This window comes from Aotus nancymaae, unplaced genomic scaffold (assembly GCF_030222135.1).
Source record: "Aotus nancymaae isolate 86718 unplaced genomic scaffold, 86718_ANA_hifiasm-v0.15.2.pri h1tg000062l, whole genome shotgun sequence".
NCBI classification, from domain to species: Eukaryota; Metazoa; Chordata; class Mammalia; order Primates; family Aotidae; genus Aotus; species Aotus nancymaae.
In genome coordinates this window covers 2786086-2806551 of record NW_026988476.1, presented here as the reverse complement: position 1 = coordinate 2806551, position 20466 = coordinate 2786086, and the positions used below count along the sequence as shown (strand labels likewise).

The window sequence follows — 20466 nt, the reverse complement described above, 5'->3', positions numbered from 1 at the left end:
TAAAGGAACATAATCCAACAGATGTGTGTGTAAATATATATACACACACAAGGGAGAACTACCAGAATTAACACATTTATATAGAATTGAACACATCAAGTCCATATGATATTTAACAAATAGTTTTTGCCATAATGACGTAACTATTTACCCACTTATACAAATCCCACATTTGTCAATACAAAATATTGCACAGAAAATTCAAATAAGCTAAAATACATCATCTTTGAATCTCATCTTACAGTAATGACATCAAGTTATCAACTAACATAATTTACCTTTAAATATTCTTTGATGTATTACATATAAAATTGCAAATAGAACTTTTGAGGTGAAGATTTCTTCCTCAAATCATCCCTAAATACAAAATGTCCAACACATCCAGGAATCTGATTCAAACACTCAGATTTCCAGTATAGGTATGGGAACTAACTTTCCCTAAGGAAGATCTGCCAATTATTTACAAGTCTATTAGTTTCTATGTATTTAATCAATAAAATAAAGGAAACATGTTTTATGCTAATTGTTTTCTTCTCTGGATTTCGAAGTCATACAAATGTATCAACACAGATATATACTTATGGAACAGTAAAAAACAGTTGGAGTAGTAATATCTCAAATTGAATGTTGTGTCCATGATTATGATATGATAGACGCCATATGAAAATAAGGGGAGAATCAGCTGGGAGCAGTGGATCACACCTGTAATCCCAGCACTTTGGGAGGCCAAGGTGGGCAGATCACTTGAGGTCAGGAGTTCAAGACCAGCCTGGCCAACATGGCGAAACCCCTTCTCTACTAAAAATACAAAAAAAAATTAGACGGACGTGGTGCCACATGCCTATAGTCCCAGCTACTCAGGAGACTGAGGCAGAAGAATCGTTTGAACCTGGGGAGGCAGAGGTTGCAGTGAGCCAAGACTGCCACTGCACTCCAGCCTAGGCAGTAGAGTAAGACTCCATCTCAAAAAAAAGGAAAGAACCAGGAAACACACTGAAGGACAGCTTGGCTGGCAAGATGTATTAATGAAGCAGATGGCATTTTACATATGATTCAGAGGATGTACAGCAATTTTTACAGGCAGAGAAGTTTGGAGTAAAAAATGAGGTAATTTCCCAGAGACAGAAGAAACCATATTCCAAGATACGTATTTCTGAATAGGCATGGCTTGTTAGAGGTGCAGGAAGGGAAATGTCAAGAGAAGGAACAATGGGCCAGCTGGTCTAGATTTTGAAGGAAATTAGAGGCCATGCCCAAGCATTTGGATTCTGGGAGGACAGATAGAAGCTAACGGAAGTAAATACTGCACTTAAATGTTTTATGAAACAATACTTTATTCCTACTTATTTCCAGGATGGGAGCATAGATACATACCTAAGAGATAGTCTCCTACATGGTATCATTTGAAGGACTCAAGAATCACCCTTGGTGACAATCTCTCTCCTCATCATGTAACTAATGCCTGACTCTCACCATTACAGAAATGGATTCCATTTTCCCTTTGCAGAGGTGAATGTTGAAGATGCAGCCGTTGTTAAACTATTGCTTGAATTGCTTTATAGACCCTTTTGATAGAAATTACATTTTTGGAAAGAAGAAAAAATGCAAGAAACACTGAAGACCTTCTTCATAATTTGCCAAAGGCCAGTTTGTCAGACTTACTAATTCTCCAGTAGACCTTATAATCATTCCCTCTTTCTTGAGAGAACAGCAGATCACTTCTCATACTGCATTTCATATATTCCTTTTCCATTTAATATTTGGCAAATCTTCCTTATTCAAGTACTGAAGAAAAATGATACACTAAAGTATCACAGAAAAATAGAAGCAGCTTACACCAAAAAGCCCACTGATAACAGCCACATTGTTAAAGTGGACACAGAGGAGATTTCTATTCTGTTCCTTTTTATTCTATTCACATTTATACAAATAAAAACAACCCTCAGCCCCAATACCAAGTGACAAGGGACATATAAGTTCAGTCTGAGCCTGATGAGGGCAATTTGAACTGAGAAGACCAATCGCCTCTAACTCCCCTGCTTGCCCTGTGGTCTGACGAACTTCTTCTTGCTTCCCACTTCCACCACCCAAGTCCAGCTGCTCTGTATCACTTACTCAACAGCCTCATAACCGTCTCACATCTCTCCCCTTTCCAGATGAACCCACACACACTTGCAAAATCATCCTAAGACACAGGTTTTTACCACATTATTACTTTGTTTATGGATGTATTTATGACTACTGTATCAAGCCCAGACTTCTTTGAGCCATTTTAAGTTTTTGTGGTCCTTTATAATGTGTTTCCACCAAGCTCAGTTTTATACATATATGTAGCTCCCATCATTCCTTGGCTCCAGACAAGAAAAGGACCATTCTGTCTTTCATATTCAAAACACCCTTGCCTATACAAAGATGTTTTGTATCTCCCATACCTATACAAAGTAACCACATAAGGCCCTGCAGGTGGTACACTGCACAATTTCAACAGGTGCCATTCATATGTAACCTGCAAAACCATAGATGGGCAGCCCTCCTGTGCCTGGACTGCTCTGTAAAATGATTTCTAGTTCAATGAGTTGTGAGAATCAAATGAGAGAGAAATATTTGCTTTATCTAGACTGGTTTTTTCTTTTGTATTTAAAGAGCTGAGATAATAACATAGATAGTACATTTAAAGTATATAGGCAAGTGTTTGGCATGTACTTATTCCCTTCCTTCCCTTTGCTTATACTGACTTTATGAAGTTACTTAAAAAACTGAAGAAGTTCAAACAAATCAGGTAGAAGCCCTTGCTCCTGAGGAAAAAAAAATGTATTTAAATTCTTGGCTGTCTGTTTGGAAGGAAAGGGAGAATGAATGGAACAAGCAAGATGTATCCCAAAACCCTCTGCTCTAAAGCATCTCCTTCCAGGTGTTGTCAGCTTTGGCTATCCAATGGAATCACCTGGGGAGTCTTTAAAAGACTGATGTCTGGGTCCAAACTCAGATTCTGAGGTGGCTGCTCTGGAACATGGCCTGGGCAATGGGTTTTTTAAAGCTTCCCAGAAGACACTACTGTGCAGCCAAGGATGAGACCATGGTCTCTACATATGCCATAGCTTGAAATCAATGGATTTGTTAACAGTTCTCATTAAAAATGTTCATTTCATGCTTCACTCACCTCCATGTTAGGATACTAGTCATTCACATTCACACTTTACTTCCTTTTCACTTTAATTAGATCATGTTTCCCCTCTTTTGAGATGCAAAATTTTGAAGATAGCAGAGTGGGCAAGGTAGCAGCATAGGTACTTTACTCAAGGTAGCTATGACATCCCTATTCAAAGGGACCCCAGGACTTCATCTATGTCCCTATTTCAAATTGCTCACATTCCTACTTATGATGAATTAAAATACACATAGGTTGGATGTTCTTAATAAAATAAGCCCCAACCTTCACATCCATTCCTCTTAACTGTCTAGTGTAAGAAAACCAGATTTTTTTTTTTTTTTTTAGAAACAGGATCTCGCTATGTTGCTCAAGCTGGAGTGAAGTGGCTATTCACAGATGTGATCCCAATACTGATCAGCATGGGAGTTTTGAACTGCTCCATTTCCAGCCTGGTTCAGTTTACCCCTTCTTTTTTTTTTTTTTTTTTTTTTTTTTATTTATTTTTAATTTTTTTTTATTTATTTATTTTTTAATTGCATTTTAGGTTTTGGGGTACATGTGAAGAACATGCAAGGTTGTTGCACAGGTGCACACCTGGCAGTATGATTTGCTGCCTCCCTCCCCTTCACCTATATCTGGCATTTCTCCCCATGCTATCCCTCCCCAACTCCCCACCCCCCCACTATCCCCCCTCCCCCCAACAGACCCCCGTGTATAGTGCTCCCCTCCCTGTGTCCATGTGTTCTCCTTGTTCAACACCCGCCTATGAGTGAGAACATGTGGTGTTTGATTTTGTGTTCTTGTGTCAGTTTGCTGAGAATGATGTTTTCCAGGTTCATCCATGTCCCTACGAAGGATGTGAACTCCTCCTTTTTAATGGCTGCATAATATTCCATGGTGTATATGTGCCACATTTTTCCTGTCCAGTCTATCATCGATGGGCATTTGGGCTGGTTCCAGGTCTTTGCTATTGTAAACTGTGCTGCAATGAACATTCGTGTGCATGTGTCCTTATAGTAGAACGATTTATAATCCTTTGGATATATGCCCAGTAATGGGATTGCTGGGTCAAATGGAATTTCTATTTCTAGGTCCTTGAGGAATCGCCACACTGTTTTCCACAGTGGTTGAACTAATTTACACTCCCACCAACAGTGTAAAAGTGTTCCTATTTCTCCACATCCTCTCCAGCATCTGTTGTCTCCAGATTTTTTAATGATCGCCATTCTAACTGGCGTGAGATGGTATCTCAATGTAGTTTTGATTTGCATTTCTCTAATGACCAGTGATGATGAGCATTTTTTCATATGCTTGTTGGCCTCATGTATGTCTTCTTTTGTAAAGTATCTGTTCATATCCTTCGCCCATTTTTGAATGGGCTTGTTTGTTTTTTTCTTGTAAATCTTTTTTAGTTCATTGTAAATTCTGGATATCAGCCCTTTGTCAGACGGGTAGGCTGCAAAAATTTTTTCCCATTCTGTTGGTTGCCGATTCACTCTATTGACTGTTTCTTTTGCCGTGCAAAAGCTGTGGAGTTTGATTAGGTCCCATTTGTCTATTTTGGCTTTTGTTGCCAATGCTTTTGGTGTTTTGGTCATAAAGTCCTTGCCTACGCCTATGTCCTGAATGGTTTTGCCTAGGTTTCCTTCTAGTGTTTTTATGGTGTTACGTCTTATGTTTAAGTCTTTAATCCATCTGGAGTCAATTTTAGTGTAAGGTGTCAGGAAGGGGTCCAGTTTCTGCTTTCTGCATATGGCTAGCCAGTTTTCCCAACACCACTTATTGAACATGGAATCCTTTCCCCATTGATTGTTTTTTTCAGGTTTGTCAAAGATCAGGTGGTTGTAGATATGTTGTGTCGCCTCCGACGTCTCTGTTCTGTTCCATTGGTCTATATCTCTGTTTTGGTACCAGTACCATGCTGTTTTGATTACTGTAGCCTTGTAGTAGAGTTTGAAGTCCGGTAGTGTGATGCCTCCTGCTTTGTTCTTTTTGCTTAGAATTGACTTGGCTATGCGGGCTCTCTTTTGGTTCCATATGAAGTTTAAGGTGGTTTTTTCCAGTTCTGTGAGGAAGGTCATTGGTAGCTTGATGGGGATAGCATTGAATCTGTAAATTACTTTGGGCAGTATGGCCATTTTCACGATATTAATTCTTCCTAACCATGAACATGGAATGTTTCTCCATCTGTTTGTGTCCTCTCTTATTTCGTTGAGCAGTGATTTGTAGTTCTCCTTGAAGAGGTCCTTTACGTTCCTTGTTAGTTGTATTCCTAGGTATTTTATTCTCTTTGTAGCAATTGTGAATGGCAGTTCGTTCTTGATTTGGCTCTCTTTAAGTCTGTTATTGGTGTATAGGAATGCTTGTGATTTTTGCACATTGATTTTGTATCCTGAGACTTTGCTGAAGTTGCTTATCAGTTTCAGGAGATTTTGGGCTGAGGTGATAGGGTCTTCTAGATATACAATCATGTCGTCTGCAAATAGAGACAATTTGACTTCCTCCTTTCCTAATTGAATACCCTTTATTTCTTTTTCTTGCCTGATTGCTCTGGCTAGAACTTCCAGTACTATATTGAATAGGAGTGGTGAGAGAGGGCATCCTTGTCTAGTGCCGGATTTCAAAGGGAATGCTTCCAGTTTTTGCCCATTCAGTATGATATTGGCTGTCGGTTTGTCATAAATAGCTTTTATTATTTTGAGATACGTTCCATCGATACCTAGTTTATTGAGGGTTTTTAGCATAAAGGGCTGTTGAATTTTGTCGAAGGCCTTCTCTGCATCAATTGAGATAATCATGTGGTTTTTGTCTTTGGTTCTGTTTATGTGGTGAATTACATTTATAGACTTGCGTATATTGAACCAGCCTTGCATCCCCGGGATGAATCCTACTTGATCATGGTGGATAAGCTTTTTGATGTGCTGTTGCAATCGGCTTGCCAGTATTTTATTGAATATTTTTGCATCTATGTTCATCATGGATATTGGCCTGTAGTTTTCTTTTCTTGTTGAGTCTCTGCCGGGTTTTGGTATTAGGATGATGTTGGTCTCATAAAATGATTTGGGAAGGATTCCCTCTTTTTGGATTATTTGGAATAGTTTCAGTAGGAATGGTACCAGTTCCTCTTTGTATGTCTGGTAGAATTCGGCTGTGAGACCATCTGGGCCTGGGCTTTTTTTGGGTGGTAGGCTCTTAATTGCTGCCTCGACTTCAGACCTTGTTATTGGTCTATTCAGGGTTTCGACTTCTTCCTGGTTTAGGCATGGGAGGAGACTACTGTCCAGGAATTTATCCATTTCTTCCAGGTTTTCTAATTTATGTGCATAGAGTTGTTTGTAATAATCTCTGATGATGGTTTGAATTTCTGTGGCATCTGTGGTGATATCCCCTTTATCATTTTTTATTGCATCTATTTGGTTATTCTCTCTTTTCTTTTTTAATAGTTTGGCTAGTGGTCTGTCTATTTTGTTGATCTTTTCAAAAAACCAGCTCCTGGATTTATTGATTTTTTGTAGGGTTTTTCGTGTCTCTATCTCCTTCATTTCTGCTTTGATCTTAGTTATTTCTTGTCTTCTGCTAGGTTTTGAGTTTTTTTGATCTTGCTCCTCTAGCTCTTTCAATTTTGATGATAGGGTGTCAATTTTAGTTCTCTCCTTTCTTCTCATGTGGGCACTTATTGCTATATATTTTCCTCTAGAGACTGCTTTAAATGTGTCCCAGAGATTCTGGTATGTGGTGTCTTCATTCTCGTTGGTTTCGAAGAACATCTTTATTTCTGCCTTCATTTCAGTGTTTATCCAGTCAACATTCAGGAGAAAGTTGTTCAATTTCCATGAGGATGTGCGGTTCTGGGTGGGCTTCTGAATTCTGAGTTCTAACTTGATTGCACTGTGGTCTGAGAGACTGTTTGTTATGGTTTCTGTTCTTTTGCATTTGCTGAGGAGTGATTTACTTCCAATTATGTGGTCAATTTTAGAGTAGGTGTGATGTGGTGCTGAGAAGAATGTATATTCTGTGGATTTGGGCTGGAGAGTTCTGTAAATATCTATTAGGTTTGCTTGTTCCAGGTCTGAGTTCAAGTCCTGGATATCCTTATTAATTTTCTGTCTCGTTGATCTGTCTAATATTGACAACGGTGTGTTGAAGTCTCCCAGTATTAATGTGTGGGAGTCTATGTCTCTTTGTAAGTCTTTAAGAACTTGCCTTATGTATCTGGGTGCTCCTGTATTAGGTGCATATATGTTTAGGATCGTTAGCTCTTCTTGTTGTATTGATCCTTTTACCATTATGTAATGTCCTTCTTTGTCTCTTTTGATCTTTGTTGCTTTAAAGTCTATTTTATCAGAGATGAGAATTGCAACTCCTGCTTTTTTTTGCTCTCCATTTGCTTGGTAAATCTTCCTCCATCCCTTTATTTTGAGCCTTTGTGTATCCTTGCATGTGAGGTGGGTTTCCTGGATACAGCACACTGATGGGTTTTGGCTTTTTATCCAATTTGCCAGTCTGTGTCTTTTGATTGGGGCATTTAGTCCATTTACATTTAGGGTTAATATTGTTATGTGTGAGTTTGGTCCTGTCATTTTGATGCTAGCTGGCTGTTTTGCCCTTTGGTTGATGGAGATTCTTCATTGTGTTGCTGCTCTTTACCATTTCGTGCGTTTTTGGAGTGGCTGATGCTGGTTGTTTTTTTCTATGTGTAGTGTCTCCTTCAGGAGCTCTTGTAAAGCTGGTCTGGTGGTGATGAAATCTGTGAGTACTTGCTTGTTCACAAAGGATTTTATTTTTCCTTCACTTATGAAGCTTAGTTTGGCTGGATATGAAATTCTGGGTTGAAAGTTCTTTTCTTTAAGGATGTTGAATATCGGCCCCCACTCTCTTCTGGCCTGTAGGGTTTCTGCTGAGAGATCTGCTGTGAGTCTGATGGGTTTCCCTTTGTGGGTAACCCGACCTTTCTCTCTGGCTGCCCTTAGTATTTTCTCCTTCATTTCAACCCTGGTGAATCTGATGATTATGTGCCTTGGGGTTGCTCTTCTAGAGGAATATCTTTGTGGTGTTCTCTGTATTTCTTGGACTTGAATCTTGGCCTGCCTTGCTAGGTTGGGGAAGTTTTCCTGGATAATATCCTGAAGAGTATTTTCCAGCTTGGATGCATTCTCTTCGTCACATTCAGGTACACCTATCAAACGTAGATTAGGTCTTTTCACGTAGTCCCATATTTCTTGTTGACTCTGTTCATTCCTTTTTACCTTGTTTTCTCTAATCTTCCCTTCTCGTTTTATTTCATTGAGTTGATCTTCAACTTCTGATATCCTTTCTTCTGCTTGGTCAATTCTGCTGTTGAAACTTGTACATGCTTCGCGAAGTTCTCGTGTTGTGTTTTTCAGCTCCATCAATTCATTCATATTCCTCTCTAAGTTGTCCATTCTCGTTAGCATTTCGTCAAGTCTTTTTTCAAGGTTCTTAGTTTCTTTGCATTGGGTTAGAACATGTTCTTTTAGCTCACAGAAGTTTCTTATTATCCATTTTCTGAAAGCTGATTCTGTCATTTCATCACACTCATTCTCCGTCCAGTCTTGTTCCCGTGCTGGTGAGGAGTTATGCTGCCTTGTAGGGGGAGAGGTGTTCTGGTTTTGGGTGTTTTCATCCTTTTTGCGCTGGTTTCTTCCCATCTTTGTGGATTTATCCGCCTATTGACTTTGTTGTTGCTGTCTTTCTGATTTTGGTAATTTTAAGTCTGCAGCAGCTGAACTCATAAACCCCCTTTTCTTCTCCCCAGGTGTTCTGGCCCAGGGGTTTAGCACTTTGTTTTTCAGCTGTGTTGCTACCGTTTTCCCTGCCCACAAGGTGGCAGTCTAGTCACACTCAGCCTGCAGAGGCTTCGCTGAGCTGCTGTGGGCTCCGCCCAGCTTCTGTATGAGCTTCCCTGCAGTCCTGTGGGTGTAGTTAGAACTGCTTCCGCTATGCTGGCCCGCCCCTGTAGTGACGGAGTCTCTGTAGTGGCGGGTTGTCTTGGTTACGGAAAATTGCCCCGGGAACTGCAGGGTGTTTCCCGATGGAGGACGCCCCTCCCCCACAGAGCTGAACCGTCCCGGGTTCAGCCGTGTTTCTAGAGGGGCCCTCTTTCTCCTGTAATCTCTTGGCTTGCCTCCTTGCCACAGTTCCCCTTGCTGGCCCAGAGGGGACACAGTCTCGTTCACTTTGTTCAAGGAGCCGCTGCTCCCCGCCCCCCGTGCAGGCCGAGCGGCTGCTCCAGTCCAACCAGCGGCGCTGGGAATGCGGGGAGCTTCTCCACGCAATTAAAATCCGCTGCCCTGTGTGCCGCTGCGTCAGCCGAAGCAGCGGCTCTGAGATTCGTGGCACTCCCTTGCCCGGGGGTCTCCTGGCTTGGCTCCCTGCTTCAGCTCCCCTTTCTGGCTCAGAGGGAACTCTGTCTCTCTCGCTCCCCGCTCCAGGGCGTAGGCTGAGCAGCCACTCCGCTCAAACCAGCGGCGCTGGAGACCCGTGGGGCTTTTCCTCCTGTGAATCTCCTGGTCTGTGGGCAGTAAAAGTCCGTCTGGAAATGCGGCGTCCACTCACCCTCTGTGCCTTCTCTCGGAGCTGCAATCCCGACTTCCTCTTAAGTGGCCATCTTGGATCGATCCCTCCAGTTTACCCCTTCTTAAGCAACCAGATGGTCTTCTGCTTCCAGGAGGTCACCATATTGATGCCGAACTTGGTGTGGACATCCAATTGGCATAGAGCATTACTTCTCAGAACTCCTGGACTCAAGCAATCCTCCTGCCTCAGCCTCCCCAGTAGCTGGGACTACAGGCACATGCCACTGTACCTAGCCAGAACTATTATCTTATACTTTATAGCCACTCAAATTTCTCACACCTGTAGAAGGGTATGAAGCCAGTGCACCAAAATAGAAAGAATATGAGACTTGAGGCTTAAAATACATGGTTTGACTCCCAAGTTGTCAAACCTTTTGAGACTCAGTCTCCTCATTTCTAACAGGGTTGTTGTGAGGATTACATAAGATATTGTAAGTAAAACTCCTCGTATATATTAGATACTCTATGAATGCAATTGAAGTGAAAACTCTCGAGGCAAGGGAAGAGTTAACTCATATCCTACCTCTGGTGAATGCCCCTGCAAATATCTAATTCCGTGGGACCACAAAAACAGATGGCTATTGTTGTTCAGTGAGAGCTCATGGTGACATTATTAAACAAACATCTTTTAGTAACAAAACCCAGTAACACTTCTGTAATAAAGTAACGCCAGTTTCTTTAGATTTTTCTCAAAATCCTTTTATGAAATATATACTTTTCTCTAAACTGTTTTCATTATTTCTTTCGAATTGTATAATCTGTGATAATCATCAGTTTCCATGCTACTTTTGCTAATGAAAAATTAAACAGCTAGAAAATCTGTTAGACTGATTGAGCCACCCTGACAATTAATACTTCCATCCTGAGCTCTAAATACATAGTGCATATGGCTAAGATTCATGTATAGTCAAAGATCTTTCATAATAATGTGCCAAGAACCACCAACATTAATTTTTCTATATCTTAACCAAGAGAGAGTTCATAAGTAGTCCAAAACAAGTGCTAGGTCTGAGGCTTAGATCATCTCCCCAAATCATGATGAAAATACATTAACGATTCAACAATCAAAAAAGGATTTATTTAGCACTCAACCTGTTTTCCAGCATTAGATGGGAAAGAGAGAGATATATTACTCAACAATTAACTGAGATAGATTTTTCCCCATAATTAGGTATTCTAAATATATAAAATTAGCCATTCAAATATCAGATATCCTTTTTATTTTAACCATTTTTATTAGTTGATGATACCAAATATTCTTACACAATCTTAGCACTAATTGTATAAAAAGCATTTCCACTAGTAAGCACCATAATAAAACTACACCGCCTATATACTTGCCCACTAGTATCCAGCTTCCATAAGAAGACATCCCCTAAGGAAAACATATAGTCAGTCATTCAGACTACTATAACAAAACACTTTAGACTTGGTAATTTATAAACACTAGAAATTTATTTCTCATGGTTCTGGAAGCTGGAAAGTCTAGGATCAAGGCACCACCAAATTCTGTGTCTGGTGAGAGCTTACTCTCTACCTCCAAGATAGCACTTTGTTGCTGCCTTAGCTTCCTGGAACCTTTCTTTATGATATTACTAATTTCATTCATGAGCATAGACCCCTAATGACTTAATCAGCTCCTAAAGACCCCACCTCTTAAATAGTATCACATTGGCAATTAAGTTTCAACATACAAATTCTGAGATCAAGGCACCCATCAACCAAAAAAAGGATTACAGCCACAAATCTGGGCTTTGGGAAAATTATAAATGTTAACATCCTCATACCCATCAACAGCTTCATCTTCCAATTTATAGAGATTTGGGATATGCTTTTGGGGTTGCCAATTTAATGGATATTTCATGTAAATTTTAATCCCATATAAGAATCAAAACAATAATGTTACACAAAACAGCACCAGATTACATTTCCTTGCATAATATGTTCCAAAATTAAAGTACATATCAAAGATCTTAAGGAAAGTTGGGAATGGCCTACAGCAGTCACTATCAAACTGTTCTGGCCTTGACACAAAGAAATACATTTTTACACCATGACCAAGAACTTAGTTTTAATTAAACCAAGTTGTACAACATAGCACTTATCATTATTCATGTAATCCTATTCTAATTCATTGTTTAGCTTTTTAATTTACTAAATTGATTTCACAACCTGCTAAATGGGTTAAGACCTATTTGTTGAAAAACAGTAGTCTAAAGGACAAAAAGGAAAATGACTCTCTTTCCAGAAAAAAAAGATATTTTGCCTTCAATCTTAAACCAGGGCTTATTATATTTAAGATGTACTGGAAACCACTCAAAGATGGTATAAATTGAATGCTTCAGGCTTTAACACACAGCCAAGTTAACATTAAGATCAGAATCCTCCAAGCCAGTAACTTTTAATGTCAGAAGTTTAGTTCCGCTCAGAGTTAATTCCCCTATCAAGAATTTATGAGAATACAAGGGTGTGTTTAGATATGCACATGAATCAACCCTGGTTGTTGCTCACTGTCACAACTATGGAGCCTAGACTCCACCATTGTCACCTTGGTGGCACCACTGCCATCTTAGGCAGAGCTTACTAGTTATGTTCCAGCAGTGGGAGAAAGAATAATCTTTCCTTTTGTACCTGCTGAATAAGGCTTCAGCCACTGGGGAGGTCCTCCAAGTCACATCCATAGCACTTTCCCCTCATTAGCTATCCACGCTGTCCTGATGCCAGCCCAGGTTCCAGGGCTAGGAACATACTGTACCACAACTCACCATCCCCTTTCCTCCCCTCACACTAGGGCAGACTCCTTGCCCCATGATAACAGAGAATCCTCTCCCAGGAGCCCCATCATCCTTGGACTTCCATCATCTTCAGTCCATCAGGTCCATCTGATGTGCCAAATCCCAGTTGTGGAGAAGATTCAATCCTTTTTCCCAGTATGCCCTCCAGACCCCATGTGATCACTGGGTATGTGCATTCAGATGTCAGAGGCATCTCAGTCTAGGTACAGTCCAGTCAGAACATCTTGTAAACAGAGTCTCTGTTGACTACTCTAACTTTGAGAATCATGTCAAAATCAAAGGTATAGACCCAAATCTCACATGGAGGTGGCTTAGAATAGAACCAATCTAATGTAGGTTTTGGGCAAGCTGATTCCAGAAAGTCACTTCAAGACTTCTGTCTGTTATCCAGCCACATGATTTAGCCTGTGCTAGCTAGTCTACATCTTACCTCTTTCCTGCTATCACATTTCCAGTAAAACAAATAATATTCTTCCTAAGAACACTGTTAATCAGGAAGCAGAGATACCTACTTTGCCTCTTTAGCACCCAGATACATTCAACCAAACCAGAGGTCTCAGTTAAAATCGAAACCTTTTAAGGTTCTTTATCTGGTTTTCCTGTACAGCACAGCTTCTGAATCCAAAGAAGGGGGAGAGATTCTAAATTTGGTTCAGCAGGGTTCTCATACTTCTTACTGAAGGATATTTGGAAGCTAAGAAGCAAAATATGTAGGTTGCATTTTCAGTTATAAAAATAATGGAAAAAAATACTCAGTATAGTATATTTCATTGTTTCCAATTTTTAATCTGTTTTTATTAACTCTCAAGAACAATCATTCGCTGGTGGGAACTTTATAACAGTTGTCTGTAGGTCATTCTGGAGGTAAAATTTCCCCTAAGAACTTGGAAATAAGGGAGATAAGAGTGGCCTCTGGGAAATAAACTTGAGGATCAACACAATGACCAGAAGATAAAATCACTTTTAAAGTAAAAGAGTGGCTCTGGGTTTAGAAGACCTGAGAGTATGCTTATTAACCAAAAGCATTACCAAAGAAGGAGTACAACAAAAAAGGGGATGTGAGAGGGGCCAGGCACAACCATCTACAGAAGAAGAATAGATTTTCCTGGGCAGACTCCCTAGGCAAGATCTCCCAGACTTCTGAACCACTCACAGACCCTTTCTAATGGGAGAGCAATGCCCCAAATATATTAGGCTTTGATTCATCCAATCCCTTTGTCCTAATTCAGTCCTCACTGAGCAGCCTTCCTTATGTGGGGAAAGAAGGCACTGATCACATAGGCTCGGACTCACCTATACAACCACAGATGTGAACTGAGTCTTCTCTAAGTGCCTGACCCTGTCCTAGACAACAGACATACAGTGGAAAATTCAACATTTCAGGTCCTTAGGGAAAACACAAACAAGCAAATAAATAAATAACCACATCTAGTAATAAGAACCATTAAAAAAATAATAAAGGCCAGACACAGTGGCTCACACCTGTAATCCCAGCACTTTGGGAGGCAGAGGCTGGAAGATCACTTGAGTCAAGATCTTCAAGACCAGCCTGGGCAACATCGTGACATCCCATCTCTATCACACAAAATACAAACATTAGCTGGGCATGGTGGCATGCACTTTTAGTCCCAGCTACCTGGGAGACTGAGGCAGGAGGATGTCTTGAGCTTGTGAGTCAGATTGCGGTGAGCCCAGATTGCACCACTGCACTCCAGTCTGGGCGACAGAGTAAGACCCTGCTCAAATACTAATAATGATAATAATAATAATAAAGCTAGGTAATGGACTAGATGATGGCTGGGTGGTAGGCGTTTTAAGAAGAGGGATCAGGAATAGCTTATTTGAAAAAGTGACATTTAATACAAGAGCAGAGACAGAGCCTACCCTGAGCATTTTCCAAAGTATTTTCCAACTACGTTTTTTAAAAGGTTATGTATTGACATGATGGTAGAGAAGAGCATGATGAAAAGACTTAGAACCAGCAATGTGAAAGGGAGTATGAAGTGTGTAGACAAGTTAGGCAATGGGTAGCTTCTTTTTCTGTGCTAGCCCTTCATCATGCACAGCACAGGCCCTACTTCCTCACTGCCAATCCCTGCCCAAACCTCTCCCAGGCTTGCACCTCCAGATGTTAAACATGACTGTGCCTCTAGCTGATAGCTTGGTGAGGATCCAGAATCTGCCATGTAACAATGGGGAAAGAGAGTTTCTCTGCAGAGGGAACAGGAAAAGCTGTCAGACGAGAGCAAACCCAACATTTCTTTGAAACTTACAGTGAACCTGGAGCTTTATGAACAAGGACAAAAGTACAGAAGCCAGGACCAGAGAAGCAGCAAAGAACAGAGTCACAGGAAAAACCTTTGAGTTTTATTGTAAGTCCAATAGGAAGCAAGGAAGTGACATGACCTCATTTACATATTTTTTATTTTTTGAGACAGAGTCTCACTTTGTCACCCAGGCTATAGTGCAGTGGAACATGAGCAGCCTTAACTTCCCAGGCTCAGGTAATTCTCTCACCTCAGCCTCCCGAGAAGCTGGGATTACAGGTGCATGCCATTATGCCCACTAATTTTTTTACTTTAGTAGAGAGGAGGCTTCACCATGCTGCCCAGGCTGGCCTCAAATTCCTGGCTCAAGTAATCCACCCACCTCAGCCTCCCAAAGTGCCAGGATTATAGTCTTGAGCCACCATGCTAGTTTACATATTTAAAAGATCCCATTGGCTACTGGGTGGAGAATAAACTGCAGGGCTAAAGGTAAATGAAGCAGCAAGATTAGTTAGAAAGTTCTAAAAGTAACCTAGGCAAGCAGTGATGTGACTTGAGTAGGATGGCAGCGGTAATTCTGGAGAGAAGAGTTTTAAATTTAGGGCATATTTTGGAGACGGATTCCCAGGACTTGTTGATAGACATGTATGTGGGGTAGAGAGTCATGCTTTGGCTTAGCAGAGTGGTGACATTTACTGAAACTGGTAAGATTGGGAGAGGATTAACAGCTGTTTGATGGGCTTGAGATGCCCACTAGAGACACAAGTGGATATGCAAGTTAGGCAGCTGGGGCTCCTGGGAAAACACTGAGATGAACGTATAACTTGTAAAATTAGAAAATTATCTGTGCCTAGATGATCTTCAAATCCATGGGCATTCCCATCCTTGACATGGTTATTTTTCACTGTAATTGAATAAATTGAGTAACTTATCAAGATAGTGAGAGCCAAGCTAAGATGCCCTTTGTCTGCGTTGCCAACGGCCTCCACTGAGAGCTGCTTCTACAGGTTGTTTTGTTGTGTTTCTAAAAACAATGAAACTCTGTGCCCAAGTTCCCCTTTATTCTTATGGATCAACGTGGAAATCAAGAAAAGTGACATTTATTCAAAATATTTTTGAAAAAATGCATGACAGTGCTTATTTGGTGGAATAAAGAAATATTACACAAATAAAAGAGAAACTTAACTAAGCAGATTAAGGGACAGAATGGAATACCTGTGTAGACCTTTTTTGAGGCCACATGCAGTAACCAGAGCTCCCTGACTTTATACTCAATGTGGAAGGGCTCTATTGGTTAAGTAACCTAATGAAATTAGCCCCCAAAAAAGTCACGATAGACTTCCTAGAATAAAAAGAACATAGGACAATTTATATTTATCCTCTTAATAGTTATTAATTGTGTAACTACTATGTGATTACTGTGTTGACTTCATGCCCTCCTGGGGCTCCTTTCTCGGCAGAGGAGACAGACTATACTAAGGGATGGAGCTGATGGCGTGGGTGTGAAATATCTTTTGACCAAGGTAAGAAGGTGATAGGCAGTTCCAATGAGAAAAAGACAAATAACCCTAGAGCTGGTTTCTCAAACACTAAATATAACCCTATGTTAATTGTACAAAAACTTTATATTCTTATTTGGAACTAAAATTTAAATTTTCAGTTCCAAATTATTAATGTAATTAAAGTTAATTGACCTATTAATGTTTTTAATAGCCCTTAACAACACTTTTTTTTTTTTTTTTTTTTTTATCTGAGACTTCTAAAGATATTTCCATTTTGTCCCCATTCTCCTTTATTGTTCACCACCTTTTCTGTGTTAAGTCTGAAAGATTCTAGAGAGCAGTAGACTTTCCTTACAAGCCTAACCCTATATTTACTTATGGGAGCCACATGTACGTATAGCCTGAGAGGGGACAGAGAAGGTAAGGGGGCAAAGAAGAGCCTCCAGATTTCCATTTCACTCTAACCTCAAGGAGTTGGAGAGCTGCTATTCTGATTATACAAACCATGTTTCACAGACAGTCAAATCACTCCATGCTGCCACAGCAGAATGGCTGGGGTTTGCATTCTGTTGACGCTAACTCCTAGTCATCTCTCTGTTACCTTTTTCTACTTTTTTTCACAATAACCTGTAGACAAGAGACACCAGGCCTGATCAGCCTGGGAGAAGCCCAGTCACCTTTAAGATTTTGGCTCTTTTGTTCTCTCCCCCAACCCCACACACTTGAACAGTTTCTGTAATGGAGCAGCTGGGCTCAGGATCTGCTGAATCAGCGAGAGAAGGCTGAATCTGCTCTGCTCTAGGATCAATGCTTCGTTTTAAGTGCCCATCTTTCCCACTCAGGCTGATGGCTGCATCCTATAAATCACTTAAGTGTTAAGATCCAAGAATGTTTGACCTTTCATTTCAAATTATTTAGGACGAATCAGTTTAGGTAAAGGAAGTTTCCTTAGTATCATTTCTAATCGACTAGAAATTTACCACGGGGTTTGTGGCCAGTGCCCTGATTGGTTATAAACTTGTCTTGCTCTGCAGGTAACTGACCTGAGTATGTATTTCCTCAAGGACCTGGGAGAGAGGATTGACTATGGCAGGGCAAGGTTCACCTTATCCTGAGGTCCCTAGGCCAAAAACTCTATTAATAACACTCTTTACTGGCACCTCCATTTCATTATTGCCAACAGTCAGGCTTTTAAAGGGCTTCAAAGGCCACAGACATTTTTTTTAATGTCTGAACTTTCGATGAGTTGTTATAAAATCACCTTTGTTCTACATGATGCATTGAGCCTGGATGAAACAACTCATTCTAAAAGGAGAACATTGCCCTTCCCCACTCTGCCAGCATTCATTGTTTTCCACAAAGGCAGCATAAGCTTTAACAGAAGATAATAGTCATATACAAATACAATCACTGCTGAGTTTGATATTTTACCTATGAGAATCTTTTATCAAACCCTTTGTAAGAGTTTTTAAATATTTTTATTCTTTATAACTTATTTTGATATGCACAAAATGCCCCTCCCTTTCCCCATTTCTCTGTACTATCACCAAGGGCCAGTTTGTATTCTAGATAATCAGCACATGAAGTAAAATCAGAAAAGAATTATTTCTTTCCGTATTTACCTATAAAGATAATGGTTTGAAACCTGTTACTGTACTTTTCTTCCTGAACAATTCCTCATTGGAAATTACAGAACTCAGTTGTAGTTGCCACAGCCTTTTGAAAACTTCTATCCGGAGAGTATCACAGACTTTGCCTTACCTTTAGTTGAACTAGATGAGCATCCACATGCTTGCTGTCTGAATCCTGCTGGACTGAATAAGTTAGGTCTCGGACCCTCTCTGAGGTCATCCGGAGCCAGGTCTCAATTTCAGGTAAGTGGAGGACAATCTTCCAGTCAGCCCCTGTGTGTAGTGGGGGTGGCTTTTCATACTGCTGGTCAGAGTCCATGTCCTTCATTGCCTCTTCTCCCTCACCCTGCTCCACAGTGGGTGTCATGTTGATGGCCATGGGTGAAGCATCAGTAGTCATGGGATCCAGGTCCTGTGACCTCAGTGGGGAAAGTGTCACACTCATGGTTAACATGGAGAAGTCTAAACCTTACTTCTTTCCAAAACAGCTGAAAGGCAAGAGGAATGAAGAAAGCAAGAGTCAGTCAAGATTGCCAAATAAAGAAATGATACTTCACAGAAGAAACAGGATTTCTAAATTAAGCCAGATTTCTAAATTAAGAAACCATAGCTCATAATAAAAACAGAAGGAGGTGTTTTGATTTTCTGCATGGTAGTCCCAAAAGCCAGGAAGTAACATGAACACAAAACCATTGTGATATTGACTACTCTCCCCTCACCACCCCCATCTATTCTTCATACATTTCTTAGTAACAAAATCCTGGTTGTTAGCTATTCATGTTCCTGACCAGAACTTAAAACTACATTCCCTATCTCCTTTGCAGCTATGTGTAGCCATATTCTGGCCAATGATATATAAGTGGAATTGCTGTGTTGAGATTCTGGGAGAGCTGCTCACAGGAAGCTGACTCAATTAGGAAGGGCCCCCCTTTATGCCCTTCTACTTTCTTCCCCTTCTTCCAGCCTGTAATGTGAACTTGATAGCTAGCAGCTAGTAACTCAGACCCAGAAAGGCCTTTGAGTATGATGGGTAGAGGATGGTGGTACATGGGGGTAGAAATATCGAACCCACATGATAACAAGGAGCTACTGCCCCAGGTCTGATTGCTGCCCTGGACTTCTTTTATGTGAGAGAAAATCCAAACTTTTATCTTGTTCAAGCTAGGATTATATTGGGCTTTTCTATTATAAGTATCCAAACATCATTTTGACTATAATACCAACATATTCAATACATGGGATAGCTACAACAGAGGGAAGATGTTCTAATTACAAAAAACCCTGAGCTGAATTCAAGAGATGTGTTAGTTAAATAATAACCTGTGACAATCCCAAATCTTTACTCTCCTAGAAAGTATAAATCATGGCTTGTACTGAATAGATCTAATTAACTCTCAATCTAAATTATATTAATAAATATTAATGGTTATATGGAATTTTTAGAGGCTTCTGGAATTTTAAGGGTAACAAATTGAAATACATAAACAGTAAAATATTACAAATATGTTAAAATAACATAAGTACAATTCATTATAAAATAAGGTTGCTTTTTATGATAAATTATATTAGTTTAATTATCCAGCTATTAAATTTCTCTTTCTTCTGGAACCAATCTAGTATAAAATAACAACTTTTAGCCTCTTATACTTTAAAATAAATAAGCACTATTTTTATTTTTTTAGACTTTTACAAAATTTTTTTTATTGTATTTGGGCTCTGGGGTACATCTTGTGCACATCCTGCATCCTGTAGGATTGTTGCATAGGTACATACATGCCATGGTGGTTTGCTGTCTCCATCCCCCCCATCCCCACCCCCCATCACCTACATCAGGCATTTCTCCCAGTGTTATCCCTCCCCATCTTCCCCGACCCCCTAGCTGTCCCTCCCCTCTCCTCCCCTCCTCCACCTAGCCCTGTGAGTGTTGTTCCCTTCCCTGTGCCCAAGTGTTCTCATTGTTCATCACCTGCCTATGAGTGAAAACATGCAGTGTTTGGCTTTCTGTTCTTGTGTCAGTTTGCTGAGAATGATGGTCTCTAGATTCATCCATGTCTCTACAAAGGACAGGAACTCTTCGTTTTTTTATGGCTGCATAGTATTCCACGGTGTATATGTGCCACATTTTCCTTGTTCAGTCTATCATCTGTGGGCATTTGGGTTGGTTCCAGGTCTTTGCTATTGTAAACAGTGCTGCTATGAACATACTTGTGCATGCATCTTTATAATAGAATGATTTATAATCCTTTGGGTATCTGCCCGGTAATGGGATTGCTGGGTCAAATGGAATTTCTATTTCTAGAACCTTGAGGAAGTGCCACACTGTCTTCCACAATGGTTGAACTAGTTTACACTCCCACCAACAGTGTAAAAGTGTTCCTTTTTCTCCACAACCTCTCCAGCATCTGTTGTCTGCAGATTTTTAATGATTGCCATTCTAACTGGCATGAGGTGGTATCTCAATGTGGTTTTGATTTGCATTTCTCTAATGACCCTTGATGATGAGCATTTTTTCATATGTTTGTTG

At 40.3% G+C, this 20466-nt stretch overlaps 1 protein-coding gene across 4 annotated transcripts in view; it reads right to left on the bottom strand.

The window, feature by feature from the left end:
- AKAP6 (A-kinase anchoring protein 6) overlaps window positions 1-20466 on the bottom strand; it is a 538624-nt gene that overhangs the window by 391174 nt on the left and 126984 nt on the right. For all 4 annotated transcript variants that reach the window (XM_012468645.3, XM_012468654.3, XM_012468658.3 and 1 more), the window contains exon 2: window positions 18073-18430. In XM_012468645.3, coding sequence (XP_012324068.2) covers window positions 18073-18396 — 324 coding nt within the window. In that variant the 5' untranslated portion in view covers window positions 18397-18430. The remainder of the gene's footprint in view (window positions 1-18072; window positions 18431-20466) is intronic.